The sequence below is a fragment of the Oncorhynchus gorbuscha genome, linkage group LG22 (assembly GCF_021184085.1).
Source record: "Oncorhynchus gorbuscha isolate QuinsamMale2020 ecotype Even-year linkage group LG22, OgorEven_v1.0, whole genome shotgun sequence".
In the NCBI taxonomy this organism is placed as follows: domain Eukaryota; kingdom Metazoa; phylum Chordata; class Actinopteri; order Salmoniformes; family Salmonidae; genus Oncorhynchus; species Oncorhynchus gorbuscha.
The window spans coordinates 36939748-36958734 of record NC_060194.1 but is presented as its reverse complement, the minus strand read 5'-3'; the positions used below and the strand labels follow the sequence as shown (position 1 = coordinate 36958734).

General features: G+C 43.7%; 1 protein-coding gene across 1 annotated transcript in view; it reads right to left on the bottom strand.

The window, feature by feature from the left end:
- The window catches only part of LOC124009431 (protein unc-13 homolog A-like), a 154496-nt gene extending 138307 nt beyond the window's left edge, over positions 1 to 16189 (bottom strand). Inside the window, 1 exon segment of the mRNA XM_046321245.1 lies at positions 15871 to 16189. Within this exon segment, the coding sequence (XP_046177201.1) occupies positions 15871 to 15892 (22 nt within the window). The 5' untranslated portion in view covers positions 15893 to 16189.
- Between the last annotated feature and the right edge of the window lie 2798 nt (positions 16190 to 18987).

Genomic DNA, 18987 nt, shown 5'->3' with positions numbered 1-18987 from the left:
TGTATATAGACTTTTTTCTTTTTTTCTACTGTATTATTGACTGTATGTTTGTTTATTCCATGTGTAACTCTGTGTTGTTGTATGTGTCAATCTGCTGTGCTTTATCTTGGCCAGGTCACAGTTGTAAATGAGAACTTGTTCTCAACTAGCCTACCTGGTTAAATAAAGGTGAAAAAAATATTTTAAAAATACGTCTTTCACTCAGACCTGGGTGATTATTGCGCTGTAACAACAAAGGAAAATGACTGGGAGAATTTACGTTGGTGGTTATAGGATAACTAATGACAAAGGATTGTTTACGTAAAAGGTTCGGTGAAGTGGGTTACGTTTAGAATAAAGGTTAGGGGAAGGGTTTGCTAAAATCCTACAGTTGTCCCCTGCGTGACTCGAACACCCAACCTTTGGATTTGTTGACGTCACGGATTATGTCGACCCATCCTCCCCGACCAACTCATCTACTTTCATTTCTGTCTGAAGTAATTAGACCATTAGTAGGTTTCATACGTGTTGGAGGTGCTCAGAAATACATCAAGTATGTTTCGTATGGGTCTGAGGCCACACACACACAGACACACACACACACAGACACACACACACAGACACACACACACACACAGACACACACACACACACACACACACACACACAGACACACACAGACACACACAGACACACACACACAGTCATATTTCATCCACAGCGAGTTTTAATATTCAACAACCCCCACCTGCACAGCCCATAATACTTTCTAGAAGCCTGCCTGCCTGGCCCAAGTCTCCATGACAATGGAGGAAAGGAGAAAAGACGACACGTGAAATTCCCTGACTAAGAGAGAAGAGGCATTCTACACACAAGCACACACACACGCACAAGCACACACACACACTAAACTAGTGATGAGTGAGCCTTACTGGAATACCCATGAAGTTAGTGTATTATGTAAAGGAGGCTGAAGTACGTGTACCTACCTGCCTGTAGCCCTATGTTGTGTGGGTGAAGAACTGAAGCTATTCTTTATCTTCTTCATCATGTTGTTTTAATCAAAGAATCACCTCCCACTGGGCAAAGCAACGCCATTTCAATGTGGACATTTGGGTAATATTTGGTAGAGACGTTGATCAATGAGATTTATTCACCCCTCAAAAAGTCAGCCAGAAGTTTGTTGAATTCCCAATGTGTTATCACTATGCTTTCAACCATCTACACTGAACAAAACATGTAAAGTCTTGGTCCCATGTTTCATGAACTGAAATAAAACATCCCAGAAATGTTCCATATGCACAAAAAAGCTAAATGTTTTCTCAAATGGTGTGCACACATTTTTTTAAACCTCCCTGTTAGTGAGCATTTCTCCTTTGCCAAGATAATCAATTCAGACAGGGGTGGCATATCAATAAGCTGATTAAACACAGGTGGATAATTACACAGGTGCACCTTGTACATGGGATGATAAAAGGACACTCAAAAATTTGCAGTTTTGTCAGACAACACAATGCCTCAGGTTTTGACAGAACGGGCAATTGGCATGCTGACTGCAGGAATGTCCACCAGAGCTGTTACCAGATAATTGAATGTTCACTTATCTAATGTAAACTACCTCCAACATAGTTTTAGAGAATTTGGCAGTATGTCCAAACAGCCTCACAACTGCAGACCACATGTATGGCGATGTGTGGGCGAGCAGTTTTCTGATGTCAACGTTGTACACAGAGTACCCCATGGTGGTGGTGGTGTTACTGTATGGACAGGAATAAGCTATGGACAAGAAACACAATTGCATTTTATTGATGGCAATTTAACCGCACAGAGATACAGTGAGGAGATCTTGAGGCCATTCATTCGTCACCGTCACCTATTGTTTCAGCATGATAATGCACGGCCCCGTGCCCCAAAGATCTGTACACAATTCCTGGAAGCTGAAAATGTCCCAGTTCTTATATGGCCTGCATACTCACCAGACATGTCACCCATTGAGCATGTTTGGGATGCGTACGTGTACGACAGCGTGTTCCTGTTCCTGCCAATATCCACCAACTTCGCACAGCCATTGTAGAGGAGTGGGACAACATTCCACAGGCCACAATAAACAGCCTGATCAATTATATTGTGAAGGAGATGTGTCACGCTGCATGAGGCAAATGGTGATCACACCAGATACTGACTGGTTTAATGATTCACACCCTTACCTTTTTAGGGGGTTTCTGTGACCAAATAATGCATATCTGTATTCCTAGTTATGTGAAATCCATAGATTAGGGTCTAATCAATTCCTTTAAATTGACTGATTTCCTCATATGAACTGTAAATCAGTAAGATCTTTGAAATTGTTGCATGTTGTGTTTATATTTTAGTTCAGTATAAAAACACAACCAAATTCCAAAGGAAAAACAATGTATTTTTGGTGTGTTATCACTGTGCTTTTAACCATTTAAAAGCACAAAGTTCAAATGGGAATACAATGTCAGATGTTTTGTATTTATACAACAATTAAATATGTTTTCCCTGTGCTTCATCTAATAGCAGAACCAAATTACCTGGATTGCAGTTGAGATTACAAAGTACATGGTGCAAGTGATCAATGCTGTTTGAGATTCTGCACAGATTATTACAGCAGTAATGAAAGATCTCCACAGACCTGCGACCGCTGTATGCTATCTTGAACATGCGTGCTCTCTATGGCGACATAAGAAGACATTCATAGTTACAGTAGGCTAACCTCAACATGTGGCCATGGATGATGTTACTCATTTTAAAGTTGAATAAATACTGTTACATCTGTTTGTAAGAAAGCCTTAACTTTAGGCTTTTTACTGTATTCCAAAAGTATTATTGAATTGTGTGTTCGGTTATATATCGACATTTAAAGGACATCTAATGCTGCCACTGTTTTAATCCTGTTCAAGAACCTTTATATTTGGCTCAGTTGCAGACCTGAATCCAACATATTATTTGTTTACTTGTCAACAAGTTAATAGGCTATTTACTGTATTGCAATATTTGAAGGAGATGTACATGTTGTGGCACTGACTTAGTTTGTCTACAAATGAATAATTGATATGTTGGATTCACATCTCCATCTCAACCGAGAATCAACATTAAAGAATAGGACTACATCAGATCAAACTTGATTTGAAGTGCATTTAAAGTTGGATTAGATTTAGTCGTATTCTTTAAAATGGAGACATGAATCCAACATATTAATGATTCATGAGAAGACATTTCAAAATACCTTTGAAATGAACCAAAGCTTGACCTACATGGACAATACTTTGTGTTGTTAATTTTTAGTTGAACCCTGGGTTGAATTGAAACAATTGCTGTTGATGACTTCGCAAATGCTACATACTGTAGGCCTAAATAGTCTGTGTGATACTATATGACTTTTGATTACATTTCACCTGCTCTGTTAAACCTATCCTTTGTAAGGATTTTGATTGCAACAGTGAATATATGCAGTTATTAACCCTTGACCTACAACTTCCCCGCCCCTACAGAAATCTAAACAACATAATAAAAGATCCCCATCAAAATCCATCTGTTTAAGATAAAGATATCTGTTTTATTGCATGGCTGCTCCTCAATCTACCGCATCCGCCGATATCGCCCTTCCGCATCTGCGGGGAAAGGTGGTAGAGCTAGAGCGATGTTTGTCAAACCATGAGACATCCGGAAAATCGATCTTGTCACGAAAACGTCTGTGGCGTCCGAAAGGTTTGGGCGACCTATTAACAACTCTGTGGTAAGCTGAGACTCACGAACACAATGGTGTTCTCCGTTTTGCTCTAGGATGCTCACAAGCCTCACAATACTCATCTAAAGATCCCCAGGAAACCAGTTTTAAAAATGTATGGAAGTACTGTATATGTGGAGTTTACTGGCTACCATGGTATTGGGGTCAGGTAGATTATATTAGCTCATTAGACTACAATGGTCTTGGGGTCAGGTAGATTCCATTAGTTCATTAGGCTACCACAGCCTTGGGGTCATGAAGATTCCATTAGCTCATTAGACTAGCACGGTCTTGGGGTCAGGTAGATTCCATTAGCGCATTAGACTACCATGGTCTTGGGGTCAGGTAGATTCCATTTGCTCATTAGACTACCACAGCCTTGGGGTCAGGTAGATTCCATTAGCTCATTAGGCTACCACGGCCTTGGGGTCAGGTAGATTCTATTAGCTCATTAGGCTACCACAGTCTTGGTGTCAGGTAGATTCCATTAGCTCAATAGACTACCACAGCCTTGGGGTCAGGTACATTCCATTAGCTCATTAGACTACCATGGTCTTGGGGTCAGGTAGATTCCATTAGCTCATTAGGCTACCACGGTCTTGGGGTCAGGTAGATTCTATTAGCTCATTAGGCTACCACGGACTTGGGGTCAGGTAGATTCCATTAGCTCATTAGGCTACCATGGTCTTGGGGTCAGGTACATTCCATTAGCTCATTAGGCTACCACGGTCTTGGGGTCAGGTAGATTCTATTAGCTCATTAGGCTACCACGGACTTGGGGTCAGGTAGATTCCATTAGCTCATTAGGCTACCATGGTCTTGGGGTCAGGTACATTCCATTAGCTCATTAGACTACCACGGTCTTGGGTTCAGGTACATTCCATTAGCTCATTAGACTACCACAGTCTTGGGGTCAGGTACATTCCATTAGCTCATTAGGCTACCATGGTCTTGGGGTCAGTTATATTGTACTCAGAGCCACAGAGATTCTACAGCGACCTTATCTGGACAGGCCCATGTTTGACAACTGTCTTTGATTTATTTATTGCGGAGTTCTGAAGACGGACAGAGGACTTTAGAGAGGACCCCAGTGGGATGAACCGTTCCACTTGAACTGTCACTATTGTGGCACACGGCAGGGAGAGGTGAGGGGAGTGGTCATTGAAGGGAGATGTCTTGCAGCCCGCTGCCTCCACCCCTGAGCCTTAATGGACTTCCTGCCCCAACGAGACGAGCCTGTGGATCACTAAGCCAGGGAGCATGGGGAATAAAAGAGGAAGCGGCTCGCACAGCGGGGCAGAAAATGTAGAGGGAACTTTGTGTTGTGATGAGTAAGCGAATGAACTGTGTGTGTACCCGTTGTGACCTGGACTGTCTGACCACCCCCACACACCTGGATTGGCTGAGGACCTGAGTTTTAGGATTACCCCTGGAGAACGGATGATGAGAATGGATTGTGGACTGTGAAATGGTTGGTGAATTCCCCCCTTTTCCCTAGTGTGCAAAACTCCCTAATAAACTCCCTGTTTGCATTCTAGTTGTGCTCCGTGTGCATGTTTGGTTATTGAACTTGGTGACATGGAAACCCCACACCCTTGAACCTGCTACACTATATAACCAGTACAGCCTCTTCTGCCAACCAATGGTCTGGGCTACCCACTAATTTGACACCTCTTTGGAAAGCTGTGACTCTCACGATGGTTTCTCCATTTAGGACGCCCACAAGCCTAGAGTCGTGTTAAATACTGTATATATGGAGATAATTTAGTGCCTAAAATAAGGGGATCTATCTTTCAGATACAGGACAGACACTTAAAAACAAACTTATTTTAGATTTTTTGACTGTTCCATATAGTGAATCTGTTGTTCAATGCTTTTCCATTGGCTCATAGCAGTAATGCCAAATTCAATGTTTAGCTGATCCTTTTTTAATACATTTTTAAGGCTTAGACTCTAGAGGTTTAAGAAATTGCTCTTTAGGAATTCTCATCAAAGCACATTGATATTAGCCGTTGTCAAATATCAAGCTACTCTGGGCTTGGTTTAAACCCTGGATGGGAGACCATATGAATATCTGTAGCTATAACTCTCCAGTAGGAGATGCTCCCCAGACTATCATTTATTTTCTGATAGTGGTTATGTTGAATATATGATGTATAAAACGTTGCATTTGTAGCTTTGAAACAAGTTTTGCCTATGAACATTTGTTACAATGATGACATCCTGTGGTTGAAATTCCACCCTCAACAGCAGTTGATAACTTTTTTCAAATTCAATGTATTTTCTACGTAGAATCCTTGTCAAAATACGTTGACAAATTGTTGAAACGATGTTTAAGCCCAGTAGGCTTTGAATGATTGAACCTCCATTTCCCTCCCAGGCAGGCTGAATATCTGAAATAGATAAGAGCGTCTGCTAAATGACTTAAATGTAAATGTAAATGTAAATGTAGATCCAGTTTTTAAAACCTGAAATTCATATCCAAATTCTATCCCCGTTGTCCCTCTTCCAGGCAGCACTGCTAATTAAACCATTCAATAATGAAGTGAAAGGGGAGAATCAATGTAAACATGGCTTTTTTCATAGCTAAACACACGTCTGATTTGTGGCTGCAGATGAAAACAGTGGTTGATTTTGTTCTCCCAGCAGGACTACAAACAGCTCAGGTAAAATCAGTACATGAGGAAGATCAATGGGAAAGAAATTAGATTGTAGAAAGGCAGGGAGCTAATGTTTAATAACTCAATCATAAATATCTGCCCATGTAAATTATTCAAGGAGGAACCTCCACCCACATACAATACACGTGCATGCACACACTGATACATACACGCACACAGTCTGCACACACTGATACATACACACACACAGTCTGCACACACTGATACATACACACACACAGTCTGCACACACTGATACATATACGCACACAGTCTGCACACACTGATACATACACACACACAGTCTGCACACACTGATACATACACACACACAGTCTGCACACACTGATACATACACGCACACAGTCTGCACACACTGATACATACACACACAGTCTGCACACACTGATACATACACGCACACAGTCTGCACACACTGATACATACACACACACAGTCTGCACACACTGATACATACACGCACACAGTCTGCACACACTGATACATACACGCACACAGTCTGCACACACTGATACATACACGCACACAGTCTGCACACACTGATACATACACGCACACAGTCTGCACACACTGATACATACACGCACACAGTCTGCACACACTGATACATACACACACACAGTCTGCACACACTGATACATACACACACACAGTCTGCACACACTGATACATACACACACACAGTCTGCACACACTGATACATACACGCACACAGTCTGCACACACTGATACATACACGCACACAGTCTGCACACACTGATACATACACGCACACAGTCTGCACACACTGATACATACACGCACACAGTCTGCACACACTGATACATACACACACACAGTCTGCACACAAAGGCTACCGCAGTCTTAGAGTCAGGTAGATTCCATTAGCTCATCAGGCTACCATGGTCTTGGAGTCAGGTAGATTCCATTAGCTCGTTAGGCTACCATGGTCTTGGAGTCAGGTAGATTCCATTAGCTCGTTAGGCTACCATGGTCTTGGAGTCAGGTAGATTCCATTAGCTCGTTAGACTACCATAGTCTTGGAGTCAGGTAGATTCCATTAGCTCGTTAGGTTACCATGGTCTTGGAGTCAGGTAGATTCCATTAGCTCGTTAGGTTACCATGGTCTTGGAGTCAGGTAGATTCCATTAGCTCATTAGACTACCATGGTCTTGGAGTCAGGTAGATTCCATTAGCTCATTAGGCTACCATGGTCTTGGAGTCAGGTAGGTTCCATTAGCTCATTAGACTAAAACGGTCTTGGGGTCAGGTACGTTCCATTAGCTACCATGGTCTTGGAGTCAGGTAGATTCCATTAGCTCATTAGGCTACCATGGTCTTGGAGTCAGGTAGACTCCATTAGCTCGTTAGGCTACCATGGTCTTGGAGTCAGGTAGGTTCCATTAGCTCATTAGACTACCATGGTCTTGGGGTCAGGTAGATTCCATTAGCTCATTAGGCTACAATGGTCTTGGAGTCAGGTAGATTACATTAGCTCATTAGGCTACCATGGTCTTGGAGTCAGGTAGATTCCATTAGCTCATTAGGCTACCATGGTCTTGGAGTCAGGTAGATTCCATTAGCTCGTTAGGCTACCATGGTCTTGGAGTCAGGTAGGTTCCATTAGCTCATTAGGCTACCATGGTCTTGGAGTCAGGTAGATTCCATTAGCTCATTAGTCTACCATGGTCTTGGAGTCAGGTAGATTCCATTAGCTCGTTAGGCTACCATGGTCTTGGAGTCAGGTAGGTTCCATTAGCTCATTAAGCTACCATGGTCTTGGAGTCAGGTAGATTCCATTAGCTCATTAGGCTACCATGGTCTTGGAGTCAGGTAGATTCCATTAGCTCATTAGACTACCATGGTCTTGGAGTCAGGTAGATTCCATTAGCTCGTTAGGCTAAAACGGTCTTGGGGTCAGGTACATTCCATTAGCTACCATGGTCTTGGAGTCAGGTAGATTCCATTAGCTCATTAGGCTACCATGGTCTTGGAGTCAGGTAGGTTTCATTAGCTCATTAGGCTACCATGGTCTTGGAGTCAGGTAGATTCCATTAGCTCGTTAGGCTATCATGGTCTTGGAGTCAGGTAGATTCCATTAGATCATTAGGCTACCATGATCTTGGAGTCAGGTAGATTCCATTAGCTCGTTAGGCTACCATGGTCTTGGAGTCAGGTAGATTCCATTAGCTCATTAGGCTACCATGGTCTTGGAGTCAGGTAGATTCCATTAGCTCATTATACTACCATGGTCTTGGAGTCAGGTAGGTTCCATTAGCTCATTAGGATACCATGGTCTTGGAGTCAGGTAGGTTCCATTAGCTCATTAGACTACCATTGTCTTGAGGTCAGGTAGATTCCATTAGCTCATTAGGCTACCACAGTCCTGGGGTCAGGTAGATTCCATTAGCTCATTAGGCTACCATGGTCTTGGAGTCAGGTAGGTTCCATTAGCTCAATAGACTACCATGGTCTTGGAGTCAGGTAGGTTCCATTAGCTCGTTAGGCTACCATGGTCTTGGAGTCAGGTAGGTTCCATTAGCTCAATAGGCTACCATGGTCTTGGAGTCAGGTAAATTCCATTAGCTCGTTAGGCTACCATGGTCTTGGAGTCAGGTAGGTTCCATTAGCTCATTAGGCTACCATGGTCTTGGAGTCAGGTAGATTCCATTAGCTCGTTAGGTTACCATGGTCTTGGAGTCAGGTAGATTCCATTAGCTCATTAGTCTACCATGGTCTTGGAGTCAGGTAGATTCCATTAGCTCGTTGGGCTACCATGGTCTTGGAGTCAGGTAGGTTCCATTAGCTCATTAAGCTACCATGGTCTTGGAGTCAGGTAGATTCCATTAGATCATTAGGCTACCATGGTCTTGGAGTCAGGTAGATTCCATTAGCTCGTTAGGCTACCATGGTCTTGGAGTCAGGTAGATTACATTAGCTCATTAGGCTACCATGGTCTTGGGGTCAAGTAGATTCCATTAGCTCATTAGGCTCCCATGGTCTTGGAGTCAAGTAGATTCCATTAGCTCATTAGACTACCATGGTCTTGGAGTCATGTAGATTCCATTAGCTCATTAGGCTACCATGGTCTTGGAGTCAGGTAGATTCCATTAGCTCGTTAGGCTACCATGGTCTTGGAGTCAGGTAGATTCCATTAGCTCGTTAGGCTACCATGGTCTTGGGGTCAAGTAGATTACATTAGCTCATTAGGCTACCATGGTCTTGGAGTCATGTAGATTCCATTAGCTCATCAGGCTACCATGGTCTTGGAGTCAGGTAGATTCCATTAGCTCGTTAGGCTAAAACGGTCTTGGGGTCAGGTACATTCCATTAGCTACCATGGTCTTGGAGTCAGGTAGATTCCATTAGCTCATTAGGCTACCATGGTCTTGGAGTCAGGTAGATTCCATTAGCTCGTTAGGCTATCATGGTCTTGGAGTCAGGTAGATTCCATTAGCTCATTAGGCTACCATGATCTTGGAGTCAGGTAGATTCCATTAGCTCGTTAGGCTACCATGGTCTTGGAGTCAGGTAGATTCCATTAGCTCATTAGGCTACCATGGTCTTGGAGTCAGGTAGATTCCATTAGCTCATTATACTACCATGGTCTTGGAGTCAGGTAGGTTCCATTAGCTCGTTAGGATACCATGGTCTTGGAGTCAGGTAGGTTCCATTAGCTCATTAGACTACCATTGTCTTGAGGTCAGGTAGATTCCATTAGCTCATTAGGCTACCACAGTCCTGGGGTCAGGTAGATTCCATTAGCTCATTAGGCTACCATGGTCTTGGAGTCAGGTAGATTCCATTAGCTCATTAGGCTACCATGGTCTTGGAGTCAGGTAGATTCCATTAGCTCATTAGACTACCATGGTCTTGGAGTCAGGTAGGTTCCATTAGCTCGTTAGGATACCATGGTCTTGGAGTCAGGTAGATTCCATTAGCTCGTTAGGCTACCATGGTCTTGGAGTCAGGTAGGTTCCATTAGCTCAATAGGCTACCATGGTCTTGGAGTCAGGTAAATTCCATTAGCTCGTTAGGCTACAATGGTCTTGGAGTCAGGTAGATTCCATTAGCTCGTTAGGATACCAATGGTCTTGGAGTCAGGTAGATTCCATTAGCTCGTTAGGTTACCATGGTCTTGGAGTCAGGTAGATTCCATTAGCTCATTAGTCTACCATGGTCTTGGAGTCAGGTAGATTCCATTAGCTCGTTAGGCTACCATGGTCTTGGAGTCAGGTAGGTTCCATTAGCTCATTAAGCTACCATGGTCTTGGAGTCAGGTAGATTCCATTAGCTCATTAGGCTACCATGGTCTTGGAGTCAGGTAGGTTCCATTAGCTCATTAGGCTACCATGGTATTGGAGTCAGGTAGATTACATTAGCTTGTTAGGCTAAAACGGTCTTGGGGTCAGGTACATTCCATTAGCTACCATGGTCTTGGAGTCAGGTAGATTCCATTAGCTCATTAGGCTACCATGGTCTTGGAGTCAGGTAGGTTCCATTAGCTCATTAGGCTACCATGGTCTTGGAGTCAGGTAGATTACATTAGCTCGTTAGGCTAAAACGGTCTTGGGGTCATGTACATTCCATTAGCTACCATGGTCTTGGAGTCAGGTAGATTCCATTAGCTCATTAGGCTACCATGGTCTTGGAGTCAGGTAGGTTCCATTAGCTCATTAGGCTACCATGGTATTGGAGTCAGGTAGATTACATTAGCTTGTTAGGCTAAAACGGTCTTGGGGTCAGGTACATTCCATTAGCTACCATGGTCTTGGAGTCAGGTAGATTCCATTAGCTCATTAGGCTACCATGGTCTTGGAGTCAGGTAGGTTCCATTAGCTCATTAGGCTACCATGGTCTTGGAGTCAGGTAGATTACATTAGCTCGTTAGGCTATCATGGTCTTGGGGTCAGGTAGATTCCATTAGCCCATTAGGCTACAATGGTCTTGGAGTCAGGTAGATTCCATTAGCTCGTTAGGATACCATGGTCTTGGAGTCAGGTAGATTCCATTAGCTCATTAGACTACCATGGTCTTGGGGTCAGGTAGATTCCATTAGCTCATTAGGCTACCACAGTCCTGGGGTCAGGTAGATTCCAATAGCTCCTTAGGCTAAAACGGTCTTGGGGTCAGGTAGATTCCATTAGCTCGTTAGGCTACCATGGTCTTGGGGTCAGGTAGATTCCATTAGCTCGTTAGGCTACCATGGTCTTAGAGTCAGGTAGATTCCATGGTCTCCATTGGGGTCAGGTACATTCCATTAGCTCATTAGGCTACCATGGTCTTGGAGTCAGGTAGATTCCATTAGCTCGTTAGGCTACCATGGTCTTGGGGTCAGGTAGATTCCATTAGCTCGTTAGGCTACCATGGTCTTGGAGTCAGGTAGATTCCATTAGCTCATTAGGCTACCATGGTCTTGGGGTCAGGTAGATTCCATTAGCTCATTAGGCTCCCATGGTCTTGGAGTCAAGTAGATTCCATTAGCTCATTAGCTACCATGGTCTTTCATGTAGATTCCATTAGCTCATTAGGCTACCATGGTCTTGGAGTCAGGTAGATTCCATTAGCTCGTTAGGCTACCATGGTCTTGGAGTCAGGTAGATTCCATTAGCTCATTAGGCTACCATGGTCTTGGAGTCAGGTAGATTCCATTAGCTCGTTAGGCTACCATGGTCTTGGAGTCAGGTAGATTCCATTAGCTCATTAGGCTACCATGGTCTTGGGGTCAAGTAGATTACATTAGCTCATTAGGCTACCATGGTCTTGGAGTCATGTAGATTCCATTAGCTCATCAGGCTACCATGGTCTTGGAGTCAGGTAGATTCCATTAGCTCATTAGGCTACCATGGTCTTGGAGTCAGGTAGATTCCATTAGCTCGTTAGGCTACCATGGTCTTGGAGTCAAGTAGATTACATTAGCTCATTAGGCTACCATGGTCTTGGAGTCATGTAGATTCCATTAGCTCATTAGGCTACCATGGTCTTGGAGTCAGGTAGATTCCATTAGCTCGTTAGGCTACCATGGTCTTGGGGTCAAGTAGATTCCATTAGCTCATTAGGCTCCCATGGTCTTGGAATCAAGTAGATTCCATTAGCTCATTAGGCTCCCATGGTCTTGGAGTCAGGTAGATTCCATTAGCTCATTAGGCTCCCATGTTCTTGGAGTCAGGTAGATTCCATTAGCTCATTAGGCTCCCATGGTCTTGGAGTCAGGTAGGTTCCATTAGCTCATTAGGCTCCCATGGTCTTGGAGTCAGGTAGGTTCCATTAGCTCATTAGGCTACCATGGTCTTGGAGTCAGGTAGATTCCATTAGCTTGTTAGGCTACCATGGTCTTGGGGTCAAGTAGATTCCATTAGCTCATTAGGCTCCCATGGTCTTGGAGTCAAGTAGATTCCATTAGCTCATTAGGCTACCATGGTCTTGGAGTGTAGATTCCATTAGCTTGTTAGGCTACCATGGTCTTGGGGTCAAGTAGATTCCATTAGCTCATTAGGCTCCCATGGTCTTGGAGTCAGGTAGATTCCATTAGCTCATTAGGCTCCCATGGTCTTGGAGTCAGGTAGGTTCCATTAGCTCATTAGGCTCCCATGGTCTTGGAGTCAGGTAGGTTCCATTAGCTCATTAGGCTACCATGGTCTTGGAGTCAGGTAGATTCCATTAGCTTGTTAGGCTACCATGGTCTTGGGGTCAAGTAGATTCCATTAGCTCATTAGGCTCCCATGGTCTTGGAGTCAGGTAGATTCCATTAGCTCATTAGGCTACCATGGTCTTGGAGTCAGGTAGATTCCATTAGCTCATTAGGCTACCATGGTCTTGGTTAGGTCATGGTCTTGGGGTCAAGTAGATTCCATTAGTCAGGTATTCCATTAGGTAGATTCCATTAGGCTCCCATGGTCTTGGGGGAGTCATTAGCTCATTAGGTAGATTCCATTAGCTCATTAGGCTAGATTCCCATGGTCTTGGAGTCAGGTAGGTTCCATTAGCTCATTAGGCTCCCATGGTCTTGGAGTCAGGTAGATTCCATTCCATTAGCTCATTAGGCTACCATGGTCTTGGAGTCAGGTAGATTCCAGCTTAGCTACCATGGTCTTGGGGTCAAGTAGATTCCTAGCCATTGGTCTTCAGGGAGTCATTAGGTAGATTCCATTAGCTCATTAGGCTCCCATGGTCTTGGAGTCAGGTAGGTTCCATTAGCTCATTAGGCTACCATGGTCTTGGAGTCAGGTAGATTCCATTAGCTTGTTAGGCTACCATGGTCTTGGGGTCAAGTAGATTCCATTAGCTCATTAGGCTCCCATGGTCTTGGAGTCAGGTAGATTCCATTAGCTCATTAGGCTCCCATGGTCTTGGAGTCAGGTAGGTTCCATTAGCTCATTAGGCTACCATGGTCTTGGAGTCAGGTAGATTCCATTAGCTTGTTAGGCTACCATGGTCTTGGGGTCAAGTAGATTCCATTAGCTCATTAGGCTACCATGTTCCTGGAGTCAGGTAGATTCCATTAGCTCATTAGGCTATCATGTTCCTGGAGTCAGGTAGATTCCATTAGCTCATTAGGCTACCATGTTCCTGGAGTCAGGTAGATTCCATTAGCTCATTAGGCTATCATGTTCCTGGAGTCAGGTAGATTCCATTAGCTCATTAGGCTATCATGTTCCTGGAGTCAGGTAGATTCCATTAGCTCATTAGGCTACCATGGTCTTGGGGTCAGGTAGATTGTACTCTCTCAGTGCAACAACACATTTTCACACACAGACTCAGACATTGAGCAGGGAAGACAGCTGCATGTAGCCACAGAGATTCTACAGCGACCTTATCTGGACAGGCCCATGTTTGACAACTGTCTTTGATTTATTTATTGTGGCGTTATGAAGACGGACAGAGGACTTTAGAGAGGACCCCAGTGGGATGAACCGTTCCACTTGACCTGTCACTGTGAAATTCCCAGCCACCACCAGACCCCCAAGGATGAATTAAAGGCTAGTATTATTCTGACAGAATCTTGTAGCTTACATCAGTGCTATTGGAATTCACCACTTCAAGGTCTGCAGCAGGGAACAGCACTGCTGGTTTCTCTTCTCTTCCTGGTTGTTAACTGATGGTTCATGTCGGTGATAGGAAAGAGCTTTCTCTCAGTCATCTGGTATTGTCTCAGGTCTGAAACATCAGCTCTTGGGTAGATGGGAAGGATGAAACCCAGCAGTGCTGTGGACCTCGAGGTACACATATGAATACTACCACTGCTGCTGCTGGGCACCATCATGCATGTATTGCGACACTAGATGAGATCTGGTTTGATGAACAAACAAACATTTCTCTCTCTAGCTCCAGAAATAGCAACAGCCACACCATGCAAGGCATGCTTGTGATGTAATAGAAAAATGAAAAGTGCTCTCCACAAAGTCTCCTTGTCTATGACATCCTGAGCATTGTGTGTTTAGAAATTAATAACACGACGAATGAAACCTCGACTACATGGATGTGCAGTGACTTAGTGGGCCATGCCACTTAGGCTAATTCGTTTAGAAGGAATTATCTGATTAATAATTATTTAGGTTTTTCGGAAACAATGACAACATAGCTGCCTATCTCGGAACTGGGCGTGATGAGGTGACGCGGCACGACAGGGAAATGTCACATTTTAGCCTACAGACGGCACGACCTGACGCGAACACCCCCCTAGGATTCCCTCACAACCGAGGGAGGCTCGTTCAACGCGGCAGCAGTGCGGCAGGGGCTATCCTTTTCTTGCTACACTGACCGCCCACGCATGAACTGGCATGGCACGCAACACACAGCTGCAACAGTGTCTGTGGAAAACGGTGCTATAGATAGCTGCAGTATTAATCAGAAACACGTGTCTACATTTTTATATTTTGATCATTACATGTTTAAATGTTCACGACAAGACATAGCCTACAGTAGCTCTTCAGTCTGTTGTCAGTGAGAATAACTGATAACTTACTTATAGCTAAATACATAAGCTTTTAGCCTACTATTCTGGTTACTTTATTCTGAAGTGTGACTTTTGTTACATTTTACTGCATTTCAAGCACACTTAGCAAAATGATCTTGTCCCACCATAGAAAGCAGATTGACACCCTTGAAAAGACACGTTTCTCTCTGTCATCAGAAAAACGTCTTTCACGTGAAGAAGGTGAGATATTTGGCTATAGGCTACGTCTTCCTATGTATCTCATTATACCTATTTGAGCTACTCCAACATAATAGGCTTCCATGGTCATAAGGTTACTGGTCATTCAGCACTATGAGTGACAGCTGAGGTAATAAAAACAGATGAGTGAATCACTGAATATGGATAGATGCTGGTATCCTACAATATAGAACATTCACATCAAATGAAATATACATTCCTATGAAATGTAACACTGTAATGGTATTCTAATAATAATAATAATGAGAATAATAATAGTAATAATAATGTTGATGTCCTCTTACCTCCGACACAGAGCAGGGACATCTCTGACAGCAGCGCTGAGCGTCCCCGGCTGTCCTCTACCGGCCGGCCGGGTCTTCACTGCTTCGCTTGGCTACCCCTCAGTTACCTCCCGGTGTAGGCTACAGATGTACGTCTAAACATAAGCTAAATATTGCCATAGTGGACATAAAATCTATTCGAAGACATAATTACAAGGGACTCCGTGCGTTCTTCACGGATATGGCTATTTATTTTGCTGTTGAAAGGCTCCCCTCACTTTGCCGTCTCTCTCGCTGTCTCTGCATCCCTCAGCTCTCCTCCGCTCCTCTCGCGCGCACAGCCATCTTGTTTCAGCACCAGCGCGAGGACAGCTCCGCGCCGCGTGACGTCACATTTAATGTGACGCGAACCAGCTGCAGCGGGGAGGCATAGGCTAGGGGCCACGATACATCTCTGATGATCACGGACCGAGTAGGGAGTCTCTCCTTCCGGTACTCAAAGAAGGGAGCAGGGGGGAAGAGGGGTGTGCTTGTCAGTACTGGACTGTATCACTGTCGAGAAAAACATGATTATTATTCTAGTGCTGCCCACTGCTTCCTGTAGTCCAGGGTGATTCAAATTCGTACCTCAAGGTCTACAGCACTGCTGGTTTTTAACCTTCCCTTCGAATCAGGGACTGACTCTAGCCAATGAGTCACGGCCAGACTTAGCACATCTGGTGCCCTGGGCAAGAACATTTCATTGTCATCTATATCTAACTCTGAGTTTTGATTCATCATTGACTACTTATCCTTATCGACTACATAAGGATATTAATTAAAAGTAATTTGGTATTTTAACATTTCTATGTTACCGATTAGACTAGAAAAGTAGAATAAAAGGACAAAACAAACCCAAAAATGTGATTTTATGCTTTGTTAAATTACTATAGCTCTCCTTACCTGGTCCCACAGTAAGTGTCCCTAATACCTGTCTTTACATGATAGCTGCAAGTATAACAGTATTGCTTCTGTCCCTCCTCTACCTGGGCTCGAACAGTCACCCTCGAAGCATCGGTACCCATCGCTCCACAAAAGCCGCGGCCCTTGCAGAGCAAGGGGAACAACTACTTCAAGGTCTCAGAGCGAGTGACGTCACCGATTGAAACGCTATTAGCGCGCACCCCGCTAACTAGCTAGCCATTTCACACCGGTTACACAAGCATAGGCACGAGGCAGGTAAAGTGTAAACTCAAACACACAATGTTACATACAGTGCCAGAAGGGGGAGCTATTTACAGAGCCTTCAGAAAGTATTCATACCTCTTGACTCATTCCACATGTTGTTTTATTACAGCCTGAATTCAATATGGATCAAGGAGATTTTTTTCTCTCACCCATCTACACACAATAACCCATATATATCTCATTTCCATACGTTTTCTCACCCCTGAGTCAATACATGTTAGAATCACCTTTTGTCAGTGATTACAGCTGTGAGTCTTTCTGGGTAAGTCTCTAAGAGCTTTGCACACCTGATTGTACAATATTTTCACATTATTATTATCCAGTTAATACCTCTGACTGACATGTTAGTCAGCACACACAGGTCTATTAGTTATGTAGCAATAAATCATCTCAAACAGAAGTTGTTTGAGTTAACCTAACTGAACCTTGGTGATTATAGCACTGATGGCTAAGTATACTTTGTCTGCTGTGTACTATGCCTATGTTAGGATTATAAGAATTGCCAATGTTTGTGACAACATGTCTGTAGTGTGGGTGTTGTAGGGTCTTGTGTATCCAGATCCTGAGGCCAAAATTGAAGCAGAGAAAGCCACCTTCCTGACAGTGACACATAGATGAGACAGCGGTAACTAAAGTTAGTAGTAAAATAGATATATTTTAAAGCTGAGCAGAATATCTAAATGAAGTCTAACTGCTGTGGATTGTGAATACTACTAAATATGTGTCAACAGAAATTACCTTAATTTCGTCTCCTCAGCTCCTCCACCTGGCTCTTTGCAACATTTGACTTTCATTGATTCAAGCTCAACTGCTTGTGCTGAAATATAGAATACACCAACAATAAAGGAAAAGGGGATACCTAGTCAGTTGTACAACTGAATGCATTCAAATGAAATGTGTCTTCCGCATTTAACCCAACCCCTCTGAATCAGAGAGGTGCAAGAGGCTGCCTTAATCCACATCCACATCTTCAGCGCCCGGGGAACAGTGGGTTAACTGCCTTACTGAGGGGCAGAACAACAGCTTTTTACCTTGTCAGCTCGGGGCTTCGATGCAGAAACTTTTCGGTTACTGGTCCAACGCTCTGTCAAGACGCAAGCCCTCTAGCAGAGATGTGAACCCCCCCTCTCCTGTTAGAGGGGGCAGTTTTATGACTTTACAACATCGTCATAAATTCCTGGCAGAGGCCATCTTCTCCCTTGCCACATGCAGTATGGAGAGAGTGTCACAGAAAGACAAAGGGACTCTGCTGCCAAATACTTCTACCTCCCCGAATTGGAGAATTAAACATTATTCCTAATTTAGAGAATGTGGAAACGGTCGGTGGAGAAGCCAGCTACAACCCGGTCTGTTTTGTTTCATGTTTGTGGCCTCATGAAAGACAATACAGCCACATTACTCTAACTCTGTTTATACAGGTTCCTCAGTTATGAGGCTTGCATCTGAATGTGGGATAAAATGTCTAACGAGTATAAGAATACTTTGAAAAGATAACAATGTGATTTAGTCTTCTAAAATGAAAATCTTTGTTTTATGGTAACTGATGCCCAGTCAGTAACCACGCCCAAGTGAATAGACATTGGTTGGAAATGATGAACCAACCCCTTTTACACTCTAGAATAAAAGCCCCCGTGACGAAAAGTCACCTCAGTTCCAAATATCGTGAGGACTTGTCTTCACGTTTCAAAAGGGCTAATGCTAATTTCAACTCTACAGGCCAGAAAATGTTTCAGCTTGCGTCACATGTGAAATGGTATGAACTCTGAACTATTGATCACTCAAGAATAAGTGAGTCCTAGATTACAGCCTAACAAACTGCAGCAGGAAAGGTGTAAGAACGTTGACTGACGCAGAAAACCACAACATCTCACTCCACAACGACCCAGAAGAATCTACAAAAGACAATGGCGA